This window comes from Corvus cornix, chromosome 4A (genome assembly GCF_000738735.6).
Source record: "Corvus cornix cornix isolate S_Up_H32 chromosome 4A, ASM73873v5, whole genome shotgun sequence".
Lineage (NCBI taxonomy): Eukaryota > Metazoa > Chordata > Aves > Passeriformes > Corvidae > Corvus > Corvus cornix.
Window position 1 is genome coordinate 2,195,466 of NC_047058.1, and position 20,839 is coordinate 2,216,304.

Genomic DNA, 20,839 nt, shown 5'->3' on the forward strand with positions numbered 1-20,839 from the left:
TTCTTCTTTTGAAATAATTGACTAATTGGCCGAGCCCCAGGTCCGTGCTGGGAGTGGATCCCAGGTCTGCTCTTGCATAAAGCGTTTATTAAAGACATCACAGGAGGACAGGAGAGGAGAGGAGAGGAGGGGAGGGGGGCCAGGCAGAGCCCGGCAGGCCGGGGCGGTGCCCAGAGCACACTGTAAATTTCCCATCGCACCCAGAGGGAGGAAGCCCAAAAGTTAATCCCGATCATCCCCCGCAGCACAGCTCTGCCCCGAGCAGGGCCTGACTCAGCCGGGATGGGCACCACCTGGGGCAGGCATCACCCTGGATAGGCAGCACCCAGGGAGGGCATCCCAGTCCCAGCACCCTCAGAGCGGGGCTGCAAGTACGTGAAAGGGAGGGGGTCCCCCTCCTCTCCTCCCTTTAATCCCCAGCCCCAAAGCAGAGCCCTTTTAGGGGAAAGTGTAACGCAATACCTGGAAAATTTCTCCCACCCGCTCTCCGCTGTCGGCTGCCAAATTTAAAACATATTTGCTGCCTGGCCTTGAAGAAACGTAACCTGCTGCCTAATTCCAACACGTTTATTCTTTGGGGGGCAACGAAAAAATTCACAGAGCCGCTGGTGGCTCCTCTCCTTACACCCCACAGCCCTCGGGGCTGGGAGCTGCCAAAACGCTGCCTGGGAGCCTCCGCCAGCACACACCGGAACGCCAGGAAAGAATGGGAGGGAGGGAGCACTTGCACAGCAAGAGGTTTTTGAGTCCATGTCCATGAGCCCCCAGAATCAGCTGGGGGTGCTACCAGCCAAAAGCCCTTGGAATATGCAACATCCAGGGCAATACAAAACTCTGGAGCATGGGAAATAGGCAGGGACCCGCAGGGAGAGGATCCCCATGCGGAAGCGGAGCCACGCCATCTCCCCTCACAAACAGAGAGCCGAGGGAGCAAGTGGATGCACACACAGCCCCATCCCTCATCCCACCACCCCAGCTCCTCACCAGGAGGAATTTTCTGGCAGGCCAGGGCTGCGAGGGGAGGCTGGAGCAGTGGGAAGGGGCTGGGGGAGGGCACAATGTGTTTAGCAGACTGAGCGATCCGACAGGGTCCATTAAAGGAAACAATTTGTAATACAATAATTATTATGTCGTTTCTCTGGCCTCTTCCCTAAGCCTCCCTTTAAACAGTTTGAAGCTTGAGGGGCCTCTAGAAAGCAGAAATCTGTGGGGCTGAGGGTGCTCCAGTGTCCACACGTGCTGGGATGAGGAAGATGGGATGGATACATGGAGCAGACACTCACTTGCAGCTCTCCATGCAATGGGAGCTCATCCTGATGTGCTCACAATCCTTGAGGGAGCACACGGAACAAAGAGGAACTGCTCCCCAATGCTCCCCAACTGCAGGGGATCATCAGCAGATAAGGGCTCTCTCTGGGAACACCACTGGATGTGGATCCATGCTTGCTCCAACCTGGAGCGAGGCCGGGCCCTGTGGCCGCTCCAGCTCAGCTTTTCTGCTCTGAAGTTCTCGGCCACACATCTGAAGAAAGCGGCGGTAGCGAACAACAGAGCGAGAGCAAGCAACACAAATCCCCGGGATAATGAGCTCGGAGGAGGGAGACGGTGGGCTCTGTCTGAGGAGGGAGCCGTGCTTTTATTGGAGAGGCCTAAAAGGGCTATAAATCCTCAGATTCAAAGGCGAACTCAAGCTCTTTCAAGTCGGAGGAAGGCCTGGGATGTGTCAGCCGGGAGGACTAACCACGCCGCGTCCCCTGCTGAAGTGGCCTCTTCAGCAAAGCCGCGGAGCAGCCCGGGATATTACACCCAGATCCTTTCCATATGCTCCCGGCCGGCCGCAGGCAGGGCACACCGGCATCCCTGCGGCACTGGGAGCCGCCTGACCCCCCGCACAGGAACACTGGCCACCCTGACTTAATGGGGGAGTCCCTTTGTGCCCATTCCCCTTCCAACCCCCACTGAGGATTTGCCCCCCGAAATCCCAGTGGGAGCAGGGGGCTGCGTCCCTCCCTCTCGCGTTTGGCTGCGATACTACAGCGAGCCCAGACAAAGAGCGCGGAGCCCAGCGCCAGCACATCCCTGCATCCCTCCACATCCAGAGGCTGCCAGCCCCGCCTGCCAACCCGCACACCAGGCCGTGCTCCCACGTTTCAGAAATCCATTAAAAGGGAAAAATCAGTGGCAAAGAGGAGACGGCGCCGAGCCTCAGCCCCGCGCAAGCAACCGCAGACGCTTCCCAGCCTAATGAGAAGGAAAACATGGACACACTCTGCGATCAATGGGAATGGTGTAAGGGGCTTTATAGCTCATAAGCCATGAAAAGGCACTTTGCTTTTCCCAAAGTACCTACTCAGAAGAGGTTGGATGGCAAAAGCCAGGCATGGCAGCTGGTGCACAGGGCTGGGCTCATCCCAGCAGGATGCCAGGGGCAAGGAAAGGGACTGCTGGGAAGTGGGATGTTCCTGTCCCATCACCAGCAGTGACGCAGGCCTGGGTGCCACCAAAACCAGCCACGACTCCCAACTAGGGAGGGCACCCACTCCAGGGCTTTGTACTTCCCAAATTCCGGCCTGAAGGTGCTGGGACAGAAGGAGCTGGGACAGCTTGTGTGGCATCTCCCAAGTACCCCACCCTGGCACCTCCATGTTGGCACCAGCAGGCCAATCCATGTCAAACCAGGTGACTCCAAGCTTCTCACCACAGCCCAGCCCCAGCAGACATAGCACACATGGATCTCTGTGCAGGCACAGCACCACAGCAGGATAGACCCTTTAGAAAACACCAAGGGGAGTTCATGGCTGGACACCAACCAACCCCCCTGCTCTGCCCTCACACAGCCCCCTTGGAAAAGCCCAGGCCCATGGCCTCTGAAAGGGTGAGCAGCCCACCTGGGAAGGGCCAGCTGCGGGTAGGAAAAGGTTATTCCCGAGCAGCCGAGCCAGGGTTATAAATAGCTGGCATTTTTGAAGTGCAGCTGCTCAGCTCAGCTCAGCTCGGCCGGGGCGGCACTGCCACGCCGGCACCTGAGCCAGCTCGGATCCCGCCTGGGGGCTCCGGCAGGGAGAGCTCACAGAGAAGCCACTGCTCACTGGAACACCACGAGGAACCCTCCAAACCTGTCCCCTCATCCTCCAGGGAGGAGGGACTGGCGGCCCCCAAGCTGTGCTCCAGGGATCGCCTGCAGTCCCCACTCCAGCTCCAGCAGAACCTGCTCCACAGAAGAGCAGGGGCCAGGAAAACCCCACCGTGTGCACAAATCCAGCCTCACCGAGCAGGACGTTTAGCCCTGGCTTTCCAACTCCTCTGGGACCAAGCCTGGACAGGCTGGGGGAGCCAGGAGTGCCAGGATTCCAAGGCTCAGCCACGAGCAGAGATCTGAGGCTCCAACCAGCGATGGGATCCTGAGACTCCGTGAGCTGAGCACCACTGCTCCAACCAGAGACGGAATCCCCAGGCTCCGGCACAGCCACGAGCTGAGCTCTGATGCTCCAATGGGAGATGGAACCCAGAGGTTCCAGCACAGCCCTGAGCAGATCATCAGGGCTCCAACCACAGATGGGATTCCGAAGCTCTGGCACAGCCATGAGCTGGTGATCCACGCAAAGGGCAAGAAAACCCATCCCGAAGTATGCCGGGAGTGCACCAACTCTCTCCAAGAGTAGGAGGACCACCACCACCATCCCCCTCCTGCTCTCCAGAGCAGGATTCTCTGCCACACCACCCAACCCAGAGCAAGGGATGGGAAGGGGAAAAGCATCAGGAAACAGCAGCAAGGAGCTGGGCTCTCCCTCAGCCCTGCACAACAAAAGCCCTGCAGCCGGGCCGCGCATTCCTGCCCAGATGTGACGCCGCGATAGCGCCGAGCAAGTCCTGCTCCTGCTCCTCGATCCCAGCAATCATTAATTAGAGACAGAATGGAATCAGCTTTGTTTCTCCCCACCCTATTCCAGCTGCCAGACTCCAAGTAGCATGTGCTACTGATCGCTCCAAGATGTTTTCCCACCGGAGTCCAGCGCTCCTTGGGCAGACAGGCTTCCCAGCAGCACGGCCACTGCTGTGCCGAGGACAGGGTGTGCTGCCACAGGGGCAGGGAGCACAAAGCTATGGGAAAGCCGGGGGGAAGCTGGGACACACAATCCAACATGGAAACAAGGGATCATCCCCACTGCTAAGCCTCTGGTTTACAGGCGACAATCCAAACCGCTCCTGATGGACGTCATGCAAGGGGCTGCTCGTGCGCTCCGGCTCTTTGGGACCCCTGTGATCCCTAAAAACATGGACAGGGCTTGGGGACACCCTGAGTCCCCAATAAAGCCTGTTTGGGGGGCCCCACAGCACCTCGTGAAGCTGCTCAGAGGGATCCCCAGCCCACCCCACCCCACCACCAAGGGCACGGGCACATCCTGCCCTGCCACATCCAGCCCATTTGGGATAAGGATTCAATGGAACAGCTTAGATCCCCCAAAGTGACACAGGAGCTCAGGTGCAGCAGAGAGAAGCAGCCCCCGCCAGCTCCCTGCCAGCCCTTGTCGGTCGGAAATGGCATGGAAGTCCCATGGAAGCCCCGTCCAGCCCCGCTGCCAGGCGGATCCAAGGAGCTGCAGCAGCTGTTTTGCTCCAGAGAAAGCTCCGGCTCCTTTTACAATCAATCAGCCACCCCATCACAGCTCTTTTTTTCTTTTAAAGGAAGCAGTTAAATCCATTTTATGGAATCCAGTGGTATTTACCCGGCTACTGCAAGAGCCGCAGCCCTGCCTTCCCTTTTTTTTAATTTAAGTTAATGAAGTCATTCCCAAACGACCTGCAAGGAGCCCCGGGTGCTCCTTTCCCCCGGCACAGGGAGAGGGGGAACGCCTCCGGTGAAACGTGGGCTGGGCACGGGGGAGTCTGCCTTGTGGGGAGCAGGAGCTGGGAGGGCTCCCAAAGACCTGGCACCCAGCAAAGGGTCCCCCCCATACCAAAGGGAAACTCCAGCTGGAAAGCAGGCTGGCCAGGCTTGCTTTGCCCAACCCAGCCTTCGGAGATGAAGCAAAGCCCTGGAAAGGCCAAGGTACACATGGGGGCCATGGGATTCTTGATGGGAACACAGAATCCTTAATCCTGGAATGGTTTCGGTTGTGAGAGGACCTCAAAGCCCATCCAGTGCCACCCCCCACTATGGGCAGGGACACCTTCCACTAGCCCAGGTTGCTCCAAGCCCTGTCCAACCTGGCCTCAGACACTTTCAGGGATAGGGCAGCCACAGCTTCTCTGGGCACCCTGTGCCAGAGCCTCCCCACCCTCACAGCCAAGAATTTCTTCCCAATTTCCAATCTAAACTTCCCATCTTTTTAGTTTAAAGCCATTCCCCACCTCTCAGCCTCAGGAAGGGGGAGTCTCCACAAGCCAGAAACGACTTTTAATTAAAAATAAGCAGCGAGTTTTCCCTATTTCCCAAATCCTGACACCACGGAGCGCCTCCTGCACCCACAGCTCCCGTAATTCCATTCCATCTGCTCCGACAAGTGCAATCCCCCCTCTCCAGAGCTCTGGGCCAGCCCTTCCCCTCGGAAACAGCCTTCCCGCAAGCACTTTGTCCCTCGTAAAACGGCATTAAAAGAGGCAAAGATCCGCCAGGCTTCAACCCCAGCGCTGACAGAATTCCATGGGACACCATCATGTCATTAAAGGCGGAATAAAAATACCACGAAGGATTAGAGTTTTGTCTGGGTTTTTTTTTTTCCTCTTCCCCTCACCATTTTTTTTTTTCTTAAATAAATGCATTTGTTTTGTTTTTAACAAGTTCAAAGCTGAGCAAAACTTTCTGGAAGGGGAAGAGGGAAAAGCAGAGGCAAAAGGAGCCGTTCTCTGGAGCCGCGTGGATGATGTGTCCCATTTCCCCCACCTCCTTATTAAAATACTTTCTGGGGAGGCAAATTCCAGCCTGAAATGAATTTTCCAAACCATATTTTATTAGGAATGCTTCCCTTTAACGGTCGGTACAGGAGCCCACCAGGGTCAATATTTCTCCCAAATTACAGCCAAGGGAGTTGAGAAAGGATTTAGCCAGAATTCCTCCGGCAATTCCCGGCTGTCCAAGGAGAGCACGCTCCCACCGCCCCCCGGCTGTGCAGCAAAGGGGACGAGTAAATCCCAAAAGCACTTTCCCCAAAGCACCCCTTGGACACGATGGAATAAATTAAAGCCATATTGCCTCTCCAAGCCCCCTTCCAAAGGGCTCTGAAGGCATCCCAGGGAAAGCTCACTCAGAGGGTGAGCTCATCCCAAGCACAGGTTTGAGACAATTACCACTTTTTCCAACAAAACCATTCCTAGGCCTATTTTTTTCCCTTTTAAGACCCAACATCCTCACAGTGGGAGGTGGGTGATGACTTCACCGCTGGCTTTGGGACACACACCCAGGAGCTGACCTGGGCTTCCCAACCCAGCACACAGCTTAAGCCTAACTTAACTCGATTAGGAAATCATTCCATCTATTGGATGTGTTATCAGCATCCTTCTGATAACACCAGGAGCCCCAGACCTGCTGGTGGAGCTGGAGCCCACAGCTCCCAGCAGCCCAGAAAGGGCAGGAAAATATTTTCCTTATTTACAGCAATTGCACTGAGGCCGGCCGGGCCTGGAGCACCATGCTTGCTCCTCGGATCCGTTGGAAAATTCCACTTAGCTGTGTTATTTTTAAAGGCTTTAGCTCTCTTTACTCTAAAAACAAGAGTTAAAGCTCGGCAGAGTGGGATGGGGGCTGGCACAGCCCCGGCATCGCCCCAGGAAGGGGCTTGGAAGCCCAAGGTACAGTGGCGAAGGGTTTTCATGGATCTATCCGGAAGATAATCCCGGTCCAACCAAGAGCATGACTTTTCCTCCAGATGGAGACGGACTTTGCCCAGCACACCAATCCCCAGACTGGTTTCCTCAACTGGGTTTGCTGGGAGCAGTCATGCGGAGGCTCTGCCCGATGCCACGCTCCAAAGCTCGGAGCTGGGAAAGTAAATTCCAGACACGAGGATCCAGGGTCGCTCCGCAGGGGCACAGACTGGAGGGATCTGAATGGGATCGCGGCCGGGCCCCAACAATCCCCACCGAGGTGAAACACTTCCATGGGTTTTGCCCGTGCATGTCCCGGCAAAGCCATTCCTGGGTGGAAACGCCGACATTTCGGGCGCTTCCCACTCTCTCCTGTCCCTGTGGCGATACAGGGATGGAGAAGCACCCACAAGAGCAGCTCCACATCCCCAGAAAGCTGTGCCCAGGGCGGACAACCTCCGAGCTCCAAATCCAGGGACAACCAAGAGCAGACAAACCCTAAACTCCAAATTCCCGGAGAGTGGGCAACCACCAATCTCTAACTGGGGGAGAACTGAGGGTGGAAAAGCACCGAGCTCTAAACTGGGTGAGAAGCGAGGGCAGACAAACACTAAGATCTGAATTTGGGGAGAACAGAGAGTGGGCAGCCAGTGAGTTCCAAACTGGAAGCACACAAACTCTGAGCTCTGAACTGGGGAAAACCAAGGGTGGACAACCCCAATCGCTGAATTCAGGGAGAACTGAGAGCGGGCAACCACCGAGATCCGAACTGGGGGAAAACTGAAGCCAGACAACGTCTGAGCTCTGAACTAAGGGTGAACCAAAGGCAGAAACCACTGAGCTTCAAAAACTGGGAGCAGAAAACCACCAAGCTCCCAATTCGGGAAAACCAAGGAACCCCTCGAGCTCTCCCTGGACACCCCAGGGAGGGACATCTCCAAGCCCACCACTCCAGGGCTCAGCGGGAAGTCCTGGTGTGTCACCTCTGTGCCAGCCGATGGCCACGGCCTCCTCCCAACTTCCCAGGCCTCGGCAGCTCAAGGAAAACGCAGGATAAGGACGGGAAGCAGGGTGACATGGCATCCCCCACCACCAAACCGGAGCCGCCTCCACCTCCAGCTGCCTTTTCCCAAATAAAAACTCTGTTTTCTGGAACCAATTTGCCTGCCCCTCGCCAAGCTCACGAATCCAGCGGGGCAATTCCCGAGGGAAAAGGCTCTCTCCGCTCCCAGCCAACTGACACAACTCCCAAAGAAAGGAAAAACACACCGAGGAGAACGAAGTGACAGAGCCGCTGTCCCGGCGCTTCCAGAGCTGGGGACACACAAAGTGTGCCTGCAAAGTTCCTTCCCCTTCCCCCCCACAAGAAACCAAGGGAATAAACATTTGGTTGGAATACGTGTCCAGGCAGGAAGGTTGTCCAAATTGTTTCGGTTCTTTCCAACCCTCAAAAACTCTTTGGATTATTTTTGGGTTATTTTTTGCCCTGAGAAGTGTGGTGGGAAAAAAAAAAAGGGCAGGCTAAAGGCAGGAATTTTTTGAAGGGAGAAAGGGGTAAGATAAATAAACATTCCATGATCTACAAGATAAAGCTGAGCAAGGGCCACCGACCCATCCTGACCACCAGCCCCGGGGTAGGGGCGACCGAACACCCCCCACTCCTCCTCCTCGCCCTTCATATTGTTCCTGCACGGCGGCCGCGTCCACATCCATATATTTATATAAAAATATATAAATTTATAGAATTTAGGTGTCTGTACAGGCGGAGCAGCCCCACCGCCCGCTTTGTTCGGACCCAGCCCGAGGTGGAGGCGGAACGACTCCCCTCGCCTTCCTCCGCGGCTGATTTCGGATGAGAAAACCCAGAAAGAAAAAATTTTTAAAAAGGTAATAAATCCAAACGCTGGAGGGAAGCGGCGATCCGTGGGGAAAAAAAATGAGGCGTGAAAAATGAAAAAAAAAAAAAAAATTAAAAATCAAGAAACAAAACGTGGTTTTCAAAAATAAAAATGGATTTCAAGAGAGGAAAAGCTGCAAAAAGCAAACGCATAGTTAAAAACGGAGGGGAAAAAATGAAAGGAGTTTTTTTTTTTAGTACGGAAAGCAGCGCGGCGCCGCGGGTCCGTCCTCAGCCGGGGGTCGCTCCGTCCGCCGCCCGCAGCCTCCAGGCGCGATTTTTCCTTAAAAACCTCGCTGTTTCCGTTAAATTCGCATTTAGAACGCGGCTTCGATGCCTTTTTCCCCGCGGGGGGTGCGAGGCGCGTCCCTCCCGACCCCCCCCCTTCTCTCGCCGCACGTACTTGGGGTTCGCGGAGCTCCACGACACCGGCTCCAGGCTCTTGGCGAGCGGCGCGGCGAGACGGCACAGGGCCAGCAGGACACCCAGCAGCCACCGCCCGCCGCGGGGCCGCGCCATCGTCCCTCGGCGGCGGGACGGGCCGGGCGTCAGGCGCCCATCACGCTCCGCCGCCGCCTCCTCCCGCTCCGCTCCCGACCCGCCGCCTCCGCCCGCCCTGCACCGACTGAGGCGCCGCCCGCCGCGGCAGACGCTCTACCCCTCCGCGCAGGCAGCGGCGCGGACAGCCCGGACCAGCGGCCAATGGCTGAGCGGAGCGGGGGGGGGCCTTGAGGGAGGGCACGCCCATTGTGGGTTCTTAAGGGGAGTGCGGAGGATTTTTGCCTTTTTTTATGCCCCCCCGGTTGCCCGCCGTTGCTACCGGGTTACTGGGGGGAGGGTGAGGAGGGGACAGCGTTGGGGACGAGCTGGCAGAGCGCCGCTGTGGGCGCCTCCTCGGCCCGGCCCCATCCCCGTCGAGCCCATCACCCCCTCCGCTGCGCGCCGCGCTTGGCCTCGCCCTCCCCCCTCAGCCGCGATCCTAGAGCGCCCCCCAGCGGACGCCGCTGGCTAGGCCCGAAGCGGCGGCGGAGCCGGAACGGAACGTGAATATTGCATTAAATATTCCATTAAATATCTCGGTTGGGAGGGGTTTAAAGGAGTTGGACCGGTTTGGGACTTCTTTCCAGCGGATTGCAGGGTATTTACATTTTTTAAGAAATTTATTGAAGTTTTTCTAATTTTTAAAAATTTTTTCGAGGCTTTTTCAACGATTTTTTCAGATTTTTCCTCATTTTAAAAAAAGATTATCCACTTCATGGACGTTTTGGAGGGTTTTAAAAAGAATTTAAAATATTTTTTATTTTTTTCGAGGGATTTTTTAAAGCTCTTCCAATATTTTTGGACTTTTTTCGAGGGTTTTTTAAAAAATTGTGTGTTTTTGGAATTTTTTGAGGCTTTTTCAGTTTTTTTGAACTTTTTTATTTTTTTCAGGCTTTTAAAAGATTTTTAAATTCTTTTTACTTTTTCTGAAGTTTTTTTTTAAGTCTTTTCTGACTTTTTTGCCTTTGTTTAAGGAATTTTTTTAAAAAATATTTTAGACTTTTTAAAGTGTTTTGAAAATATTTTTCCTTTCACCACTTTTTTTTAAGATTTGGGTATTTGTCTACTTTTTTACAGGGTTTTTAATTTTTTTTTCCCAGATTTTTGATTTTTTAAACTCTTTTGAAGAGTATTTTTTATGTATTTTTTCAGTTTTCTGATTGGTTTCTGTTTTTTACTATTTTGGAATTTTTTTTGCTGCTTTTTTGTTTTCTTTTTAATTCTTTGAAAGTTTTTTATTTTTTCGAGGTCTTTACATTTTTTAAAACCTCTTAAGTCTACGTGATTTTTTCTTTTTTTTTTTAGTTTGGGGTTTTTATTCTAGTTTTTGGAGGTTAGGGATGGTTTTTAGGGGTTGTTTTTAGATTTTAAATTTTTTTTCCCAAGGTTTTTTGATTTTTTTTTTTGATCTTCTGATTTTTTTTATTTTTTTTTAAACTTTTTAATTTTTTTTTCTTTCCAGAATTGTTTGGAGCTTTTCTTTCTTAATTTTTTTTTTAAACGTTTTAAAAGTTTCTTTTCTGTTGGAAGCATTTTGAGGTTCCTTTAAAATTTTATTTAAAGTGGGTTCTTCATTTCTGTGGCAATTTTTTTTATGCCTTCTGGACTTTTTGGAATTTCTGTTATTTTTTAATTGTTTTTTAGTTTGGCCGTGGGGAGGGGGGAGCCAAAATCCAGAATTAATTTTCTTCCTATTAAGAAAATCTTTGGAGTCACTTCACTTTCTATTACAAGAACAATAATAAACCCCTTTGGAGTTGGTTTAATTTCTATTAATAAAATAAAATCCCCTCCCGAGTCTGTTCACTTTTTATTAAGGAAATTTAAAAAAAAACCCTCAAGTCAGTTCCTTTCTATTACAAAAATAAACCAACAAATTTTGGCGTGGCTTTCATTTGTCTTGAGAAAATTGAAAAACAAACAAAAAAGTCACTTTTGAGTACAAAAATAAACCAAAACACCCCCGAGTCCCTTCAGTTTTTATTTTAAAAATTCAAATTAAAGCTCAAAAATTCCAAAAAATGGTGGGGTCTGTTCAGTTTCTGTTGAGAAAATTATAAAAAAAAAAGATAAAATCGGGGTCAAATTGGCTCCATATTAATAAAATTTATTTTAAAGTCAAAGTTTTAAACGCGATTTTTCTACTTTTTCCATGCAAACCCCAAGTTGGGGGTGGCACATGGAGTGTGGGGGCTCCCTGGGCACAGGGAGCAGCGGGATTTGGGCTCTTCTGGAGCCATCCTGACCCGAAGGAGAAGGAAATACCTGAGGAAGGAGGGAAAAAACCATCCAAAAATTTGATTTTTTTTATATATTTGAGCACCCAGCTGGGTCCTGGGAGAGGGGCCTTGGATCCCTGCCCACTCCTGGCTCATTCCCTGCCCGTTCCTGGCCCATTCCCGGGTCTCTCTGCCCATTCCCTGCCCATTCCTTCTTTCCCTGCCCTCTCCCTGCCCTCTCCCTGCCCATTCCTGGCTCTTGCTGCCTGTTTCCAGCTTTCCCTGCCCTGTCCCTGCCCGTTCCCACTCTCCTGCCCCTCCATCCCTGCCGGTGACATCAAGCCCTGTTGCCATGGCAATGCCGCTCTCCCGGCACAGGCTCAGGTGGGGATCCAGAGCCGGGAATCCTATGGAAAGGAGGATGATGTCCCCACGGCTCCCCTGTGCCCAACTTCCCCTGGCGAGGAGGGCACAGGATCCCTTCAGGAACACTTTGGGAACACTTTGGGATCAGACTCCATCACCTCGACCCAATGGGGACAAATTTGGTGCTGTGGATCCTTGGGATGAGGGCAGGAGCAGGTGAGCCAGGCACGAGCTTCCAAAGGTCACCACTCCATGGAGAGTTCCATAGCACAGCCACACCTGGCACACCGGGAAAAACCCGGATTGTGGCCTCTGCCCACTCTGGAATGTGTCAGCGACACCAAAGCAAACACCTGTAACGAGGGAGAGGCCCCGTGGAATGGGAACAGGTCTCATCCAGGGCAGTGGGACACCTTGGAGAGGTGGGAATCAGTCTGGGAGAACGGGGATAACCTGCTCCCAGCCCTCCCCACGTTGTCCCACAGCAGGAAACACCTGCCCAGGGAAGCAGAGCGCCAGTTCTTCCCACCCAGCCAAGGGAAGGAATCGGTGGTGCCCAACCAGGGCAATTCCTTGCATGGTTCGGGGTAAAAAACCCCAATAAATTAAGTGGGAAATGGTTCCCAGCCTCAGGTGCAGCGGTGACACTGGGATCTGGGCTGGGCTCTGGGCTGGAGCAGGAGGGGATCCATATCCTGGGGGGCTGAGCCAGGGGGTTCTGAGCAGGTCCAGGGGACAACAACCCCCCATCCATGTCCAAAATCCCAGGCGTGGTGGGTGATCCTGGTGCTTCCACAAAGAGTCACCGGGATTTCCATCTCCCTTCCCTTTTCCTGCCCTGCTTCTGCCCCGCTATTCCTGGGGCTATCATGGACATTCCCACGTGGGTGTCACAGGTTTTGGGGGACTCAGCTCCCACACAGCTCCATCCTGGGGTGCTGCTCCAGGCTCCCATTCCATGAGCAATCCAAAAGCCACCCACAGACCTGGTGTTTCCCGGAGTCCTCACCTACAGCTGGGGAGGGACGAAAAAAGGCATCTCTGAATTCCCAAATTCTTCACCTTTTTGGGGCCCAGGAGCTGCCTCGTGTCCTATCCATGCCCCCTTCCCGCACATCCCACTGTGCCCTTCCTGCACTGTGTGGATTCTGGACTCTTGGCTTCCCTCTCCTCCCTTTTCACCTCCCTTGAAACCTCATTAAAACAACATTTTTGGGAATGATCCGGGTGATTTTCCCTCACCTGCTCCATTCTAAAGGGACTGGAATGGTGACACGCGGCATCATTCCCAAAATTCCCGGTTCTCCTGCCTCCCCCGCCACTGGCAGAGTCTCTCTGAGCCCAATCAGCCCCTCATCAAGTGATGAGCTGCAGCCTAATGTATTCCACAGCCACTTCACATTTAAATAACCTGAGAAATTTCTGAGTGGAAAAAAAAATAGAAATGGGATAAAACAGAGTGAAAAAAAAAAGGAAAAGAAAAATTCGGCTGAACACCAGGAAAAAGTGCTTAGTGCAGAAATCCGGGGGATGGTTCCCCCAGGAAAGCTCTGGAGTTATTTAAAACTCACCTAAATAAAACATCGGTGGGGAATAAACCTCTCTCATCCCAAAGGCACCATGGGACCAGGGAGAGATTCCCCCTAAGTGTTTTCTAGGATGAAAGGGATGAGATCCCACCGGGCTGGCACGTGTACCCCAACACCCTCGCAGAGGCGTGGCCCCTCTCCCTGGAAAGTGCTTTTCCAAGGAGCCCTGCACAGATGGGGCCAAAATTTGTGATTAACCCAAGTCTCTATAAAACAACAACAAAAAAAAACTTAGGGATTTTTTGAAGGATGTGCAATGCATGGAGACATCCAAAGAGCTGTGTACCCATGGAATAACAGCCAGCCAGGCAGGATGGGTGCCAGGGAAGCAGTGAAATCAGAGCATCAAACCCAGCCACGAAGGTGATGTCAAGGATTCGCCTTTCCCGTGATTTATCCCATCATTCCCGCGCTCAGGCTCCGGGAATCTTGCACCTTCTGCAGATGTGTTGCCTGATTAAAGTGATGCAACATTTTTGCTGGCTGTGTCACCGGATTTCAATTTTAAAAAGCCCCATATTCCACCTGGAAATCCAGGCGCTTCCCACCTGCCCCAGGAGGAGAGGGAAAGGGGGAGCTGGGGGTGTTTAATCCATCGGGAAAGGACAGAGCAGGGAAATGTAGCAGCACGAGGCCATGGGGCTCCAGAGGAAAATTTTATGGGGCTGAGAAGTCGCTGCATAATAGGCTGGGGAAGGAAGTATTAAAATCTTTAACCGGTTTTCAGAGCTGCGATAATTAAGGTGTTGCAAGCTGCAATTGCCTGGAAAAAAAAAAATCCAAAGGCAGGGAATAAGATTTTTATCGCTTCTAGAAGTGGCCACTCATGGATTTGGGGTTTAAAAAAAAACATTAAAGAAAAAGAATAAAACCCTGCAAGAAAGGGGAAAATTCAAAGGTGGCTGGAAAGGGGTTGGGCTGGCGATGGAAAGTGGGAGCTGGGGGAGCAGCTGTCGGCACTGGGAAGTCAGGGAAGCATTGTCTGGAGTCCAGCACTTTAATCAGGAGTTTTAATGGAACTGGAGTAGAGGTTTAATCCTAAACATCCTCACTGGAGCTGCTCCCTTTCCTCCGGACCTCTGGGAAGGGAGGAATACTGGCTTCAACGAATGAGGCCACAGAAATGGGTGAGAGAGGCCGAATTCCCTCCTGGCTCTGTCTTCCCACTGCTCTCCAGGGCAGGACACATCATTCCCCACCTCCAGCAAATCCGTGGCTTTGGCTGTGCCCTGGAAAAGAGCAGAGTGGGGCTGAGGGCTGACAAAGGGGCAGGGAAGGGACAACAAAAACCACAAGAAAAATCCCTGGCAGGCAGCTGGTGCCACCCTAAACATGGAGTGAGGGCAACAGAGGGGTCCTGAGCATCCAGAGATTCCCAGAAAACCAAGCGATGCATCCTAAAAACCCCATCAGAAGTGAATCACCTCACTCTTGTAAGAACAAAGGTGAGGGGTGCGACATGCTGGGGAGCTGCCTTTAACTCTTTGACTGTTATTGTTGAAAATATCAGGAAAATGCCTCAAATTGGCTGGAGAAGGAGAAGCCCTGAAGTGGGAGATTCCACGAGGAATATGGTGGGAAAAGGAACATCTATAGATATATATTAATGTGTGTGTGTATATGTATATATATATATATATATATACATATATGTAATTTTATAAATAGATATGTGGGTATATATGCATCAGTATATATTTGTATGTGGATATATATGAGTTTTATATATTTATATGTGGTCTATGCCTTTTTATATGTTTATATATGATATATGTGTATTTTATATACATTTTTATGTGTATTTTTATATATTTATATATATATAAGGTAGCAATGTACCCACTCGTGCAGAGCTTGCTGGAGGAGGCGGGAATATCCAAGGGGACACAGCCGAGGTCATTCCTTAACATCTCCCTTAATGACCTGCAAAAGGCACCAGCAGCTCGTTAATGACCTGGCAGGGAAGATAAGCAGCTTGTCGCTGGAATTCCCGCTGAAATTCCCACCGCTATCCCGGTGTGCGGAGCCGGCCGTCCTTCCACAGGCAGGGAGACATGAAAGGGGCCTGAACAGCCAGAAAGGAGCACAGGAAACGCCATGGTTTTGTTAGCGGGGGGAAAAAAATAAATCTAATCGGGTCTATCTGGGGCGAGCGATTAAAAATTTGTTGGAGCGGGAGCGCGGCAGCGGCACCTCGGGAAAATCCGCGGGGTTTAATATGCAGCTATGCCGGAGCTCTCCTCATCCACCTCTCCCGGGGAAAACACAAAGTGCATTTTCAGGTCACCGAGCCAGAGAAAGAAGGAGAAGCCCCAAAAAGGAGCAGAAGCTGAAGGAATGCTGTGTAAGCCGAGATTTTCAAACACATGGATCTGTTTTCTTTGGAGCGCCAGCGGCCAGGGGAAGTCGCAACTGCAGACAGAGCTCCCGCGGGGTTTGAACACCAAAGGAAAAGTGGTGGAGGGTGGCAGAGGAGCAGGAGGTGACCTGGGGCTGCGTCCTATCCCAGGGGAAGTGCCGAGAGCCCGAGGCAGTGCCGGGACATGCGGCTGCCGGGGGATGGCCCAAGGCATCGCCCCCAACAGGGCTGTTCCCCCGCCTGCCGTGGCCTCCGCTCCTTGGCCGGGGTGGAAAATCCAAGTGCTGCTGTCCCCAGGACCAGATTCGCTGTCCCCAGGTCCAGACCCGCTATTCCCAGGGCCGGATCTTCCTTTCCCAGTGCCACACCTGCCATGCCCAGGGCCAGACCTACCATTCCCAGGACCAGACCTTCCATCCCTAGGATGAGACACTCCACTTCCAGTGTCACCATTTCCATCCTCGGTGTCACAGCTTCCATCCCCAGGGTCAAACTCACCATCCTCACGGTCAGACCTGCCATTCCCAGTGCCAAACCTTCCATCCCCAGGATCAGGCTTTCCATCTCCAAGGTCAAATCTGCCATTCCCACTGCCACACCGGCCGTCTCCAGTGCCCCATCTCCCATCCCACACCTGATCCCCAGTGCCAGAGCTGATCCCCAGTGTCACACCTTCCCTCCCCAGTGTCCCACGTGCCATCCCCAGGATCAGAGCCCGTATCTTGGCACGACAGCTGGTTCCTGCCAGCTGGCTGCAGGAGGCTGGGGAATGCCGTGTGTGGCCACACGGGCACGGTGCTGCTGTAAGAGGGACCTGGAGGGAGAGGGGTTGGATGGGCTGAGCTCTTCTCCCAGCTCCCAAGCGGAGGGCAGCCCCCCGGGGCAGGGTCCCGCCGAGCTCCCGGCACGTCCCCACCCGCGTGCCCCGAACGAGCCGGTGATCTCACGTGAATGAGCTCAGAGCTGGCTGCGTCCTGCCAGGATTTACATGGGAGGCTCCAGAGAGTCTGTGTGTACTCACAAGCCTCCCGCCGAGAGCCACAGCTCTCCCCGAGGGGAGGAGGAGCGGGGCTCCCTTTCCTGCTTCCCCACCCTGCCCTGCCAGCTCAGGCTCCTGGCAGCCCGCCTGCTCCGGGCGGCCCACGCTGCTTCCCGGGCGGCTGCGGGAGCCGGGACAGGGAGATCCAGCCCCCTGGACCCCTCACTGCTGCACCCCTGTGCCCTCGTACCCCTGTACCCTGCACTCCTGCTCTCCTGTGCTCCTGTATCCCTGTGCCCCTGAATCCACGTGGTGCTGCATCCCTACATTTCTGCATCCCTGCATCCTCACAGTCCTGCACCCAAGCATCCCTACACTCCTGTACCCCCTGCAACCCTGCATCCCTGTATCCCTACATTTCTGTGTCCTTGCATCCCTGCATCCCTGAATCCTGTCTCCCGTCTAATCCCCCGCATCCCCACAGCCCGCACATCTGCACACCTACACCCCTGCACTCCCTGTACCTCCCGTCATCCCTGTGCCCCTGCATCCCTGTGCCCCTGCATCCCTGTGCCACTGCATCCCTGTGCCCCTGCATCCCTGTGCCCCTGCATCCCTGCCTCCCTGCATCCTCTTAATCCCCTGCATCCCCTCACACTGCACCGCTGCATCCCAACATCCCAATACCACTGCATCCCTGAATCCTTGCATCCCCCACGCCCCATCCCCACCCCTGCAGGACCCAGGAGGGGATCTCACTTTCCCACAGAGCACAAGGCTCTACAATCCTCCCATTCAGGTGGGTCATGGCTCCGTGATTCCCACTCGGACATCGCTCCATGCCCCGCTGCAGTTTTTGGGGATGCAGCTCCGTGGTGCCGCTGCTTTTCCAGCCCCGCTGGCTCCCTGTGAGGAGCAGGATGGGCTGAAAGGCAGAAGAAGAAAGTGGAGAAATTCAGTTTTATCTCTCAGCAATCGCAAAAAGGGATAAACTGAACATCCTGAGCAGTTGCAGCGCTACTTTTGTGGGGCTGGTAATTTGTGACAGTGAAGATCACTGGAAATATCTTAATTAATGTTTATTTTGATGGCTGTGTAGGTTTGGGGTGACGTGTCCCTGAGTCTGGAATGGGGAGGGGGCAGGGTGGCAGGGGGGAAAAAAAAGCAGATTTTTTTTGACTTGCTGCCCAGAACCACAAAAATGCCTTTTAAAGCCTCCCTCCCTCGCCCGAACAGGCTCGTCGGGAGCAGAGCGGAGCTCATGGAAAGAGGAGAGATAGAGAGATAGAGACACAGAGGAAGGAGGTGAGGGGCAAAGACATGGGAAGGAGACAGACAAACACACACGGAGCAATTTGCATGGTTTATGAGTCTTTGATTCCAGCCTATTTACAACCTGGGCGCTCACACCCCGGTGGGAAGTTGGGAGATTACTGTACTTACCCTCGATTTCGCTTCACATCTTTATCGAGGCATCTCTCTCGCCTCCAGCCAGACTTTAACGAGCTGCAGCTACGGCAGGGACGGGCCCCGTGCGGCCGAGCCCCTTTCCCGCCTGCTCCCGCAGCCTTTCCCAGCTCCGGCTGCCATTCCCGGCTCCGGCTGCCATTCTCAGCTCCGCAGGGACACCCCCGAGAGCCCAGGGACACCCTGGTGATCCAAGGGACCTCTCTGTGGGCCAAGGGGCACCCCTGAGAGCCAAGGGATAGCCCTGCTCTCCTTGTTTATTCCCAGTTTCAGACCTAGGCAAAAGCATTTCTGGGATCAGACCAGGCAGTTTTGGGTCTGGCGCAGAGGAAAGAGATCCTGAGCCCGGAGCATTCGGTTCCAGAGGTGCAGGAGCTCCTGCCCTGCCAGCATCCCATTCTCCCATTTCCTTCTCATCTCCCATCCCATTCTTCTCACATTTCTTTCCCATTTACCATCCTATTCTTCTCCCCCTTTTTTTGCCATTTTCCTCCTGCATTTCCACCGGAAAAAAACTGAGTTCCAGGGAAAGGGGATGGCTGGTGGGATTACCGGATACAGTGGAGAGAAACACGTGACCCACAGCTTTTTGTTCCTTTGATATTTGAAATCCCAACATCCAAGTCCAGAGCAACTTCTAGAACCCTTGCTGGGGGAAAGGTCTTTTCTACCAAGAAAAGGTGAGGCAATCTGGGGCAAATTCCAAGCCCTGGGTGAATCCTTCATCCCACCGAGAGCCCCCGGACACGCCAAGAGCCACCGCCTTGTGTTGGATTCCTCAGCACCCTCTTCCCACCTCCTGCCGTGATCCCAATTAACTCCATGGAGACACAACGAGTCCCCCTCCTAATGCCCTTTCTGGGGTGTTTTCTTGGGATGAATCCTATGATCTGCCTCCATCACGCAGGGCAAATCTGGGATTCATCTCCCATTCCCCGACCCCTGAGCACACCAAGGGGTGATCAAGGGAAGTTTTCCCGCAGTGTTTTGGCTCCTTTTCACTGTTGGATTTCCCCCAGGTGCTCGGGATGATTTTTTCGCTCGGAGTTTGACACCCACACGTGCAGGGCTGTGCCAGGAGGGGCAGGGGCAGCTCTCCCTGCCTGGCAGGGGGGTTGTGCCCGGGCTGGGCTGGCGGAGCCTCAGGAGCCGCTCCCTGCCTTGGCTGCGACCCCCGGCACCGTTTCCATTCCATAATTGGGCAAATCTTTTCCTATCAGATCTCAGCACAAGTGTCTACAAGCCTTCCCCGAATAATAAGGAATATTCAAGGAAAACCTGGTGCTTTTTCTCATCTCCTTTTTGCCAGGAATCCAGTTCTTTGGGATAGCGGCTGGAGCACAGGCACAGGCAGCTCCCGCATGACTATTCATGGGCAATCTTTGGGGATTTGCTTAAACTCAAAGCAGATTTGGAGGAAAAATAGGAAACCTGGAAGCCTTTGCTGACGACTCCTCGCTGTAACTCCAGCTCGGCACCACAGGAAGCTTCTCCACTCCCTCCTTCAGCTTGTTTTTATTGAGGTGTTTTTCTCTTCCTCCCCCTGACGTTATTTAAATCTTGTTCTTTAATAAGTCTACAGCTAAAAGCAATTAAGGAGCTCAGTGAGCAGCATCCATTTCAGCGCTGCCTCCAAGGCATGTCCAGCCCCGATAAGCCCTGCTTGGAGGCACGGAGAGCATCGGGAGAGCATTGGGAGAGCATCGGGAGCCCGATGGATGCCCGGCTGTGTGAAACCCCCCACCATGGGGGGCAGAGGGGGTCCCTGCCATCCCATCCCGAGCCATCCCATCCTTCCAGGTGCTCCCAAGCCTTTTTCCTCAGGGGGTGGATGGTTTGGGGACCCTGCCCGCATGCCCCTTCACCTCAAGGTGTTGCTACACTGATAAACGATGCTTAAAATAAAATAAAGAGAGAAAACGCATGTTTTCCTTTTCCGGGAGCACCAGATCAAAGCAGTTGTGAGGCAGATGATAATTCCTGGCAGTAACCACCCACAGGAGATAGGGGGGATGGAGGGGTCCTCAGAGAGATGAGCTCAGAAATGCAGGTGACAGGCACAGAGAGGGCTTTGGCCATTAAAAGGGACATCGGGCTTTGCCATCGGGGTGGCACAAATCAAACCCACACTGTCCAGAAGTCCCCAGCCCTGTCCTCCCCCTGCCAAAGCCTCGGTACCTCCGTGGGCAGCAGCCACAGCCACGGCCGGTGCCCACACGCCCTCGGCAGCCCACGGAAAGCCTTCCAGCCAAAACTCCTGGCCATTCTCCCTGACAAAGAGCTCCTGCTTCCAGCTCAGGAGCAACAAACACTGAGGGAGGCGAGGTAACCTCTTCCCACAGCATTTTAATGACGAAAACACCCACGGAGATGCAAACACGGCCACAGCTCACAGCCTGCCCATCCTCCTTCCACCTGGGCTTGCCCTCCTTCCAGCTGGGATCGTGCAGGGATGCAGTGAACCACCCGCTGCCTCCGCCCCAGCATCCCGGGGTGGATTGGTTGGAAAGGGCATCTCAAGCCTCAGGCATGGGATGCTCAGGGAGCAGGGCAGTGCCAAGGGTGGGCAGCAGCACCCAGGAAGAGGGGAGGGAATCTGCACAAATTAGCAGGAGGCAA

The 20,839-nt window shown here is 53.5% G+C and overlaps 1 protein-coding gene and 1 long non-coding RNA gene across 2 annotated transcripts in view; both read right to left on the bottom strand.

The window, feature by feature from the left end:
• EFNB1 (ephrin B1) overlaps positions 1 to 9,321 on the bottom strand; it is a 48,780-nt gene extending 39,459 nt beyond the window's left edge. Inside the window, exon 1 of the mRNA XM_039571948.1 lies at positions 9,105 to 9,321. Coding sequence (XP_039427882.1) covers positions 9,105 to 9,220 — 116 coding nt within the window. The 5' untranslated portion in view covers positions 9,221 to 9,321. The remainder of the gene's footprint in view (positions 1 to 9,104) is intronic.
• Positions 9,322 to 14,411: 5,090 nt separating this feature from the next.
• Positions 14,412 to 16,805, bottom strand: LOC109145028. Its single transcript, XR_005604707.1, has 3 exons — positions 16,722 to 16,805; positions 15,259 to 15,338; positions 14,412 to 14,644 (listed from the first exon to the last, which is right to left on the bottom strand). It is a non-coding gene; the product is annotated as an uncharacterized LOC109145028 (long non-coding RNA).
• Between the last annotated feature and the right edge of the window lie 4,034 nt (positions 16,806 to 20,839).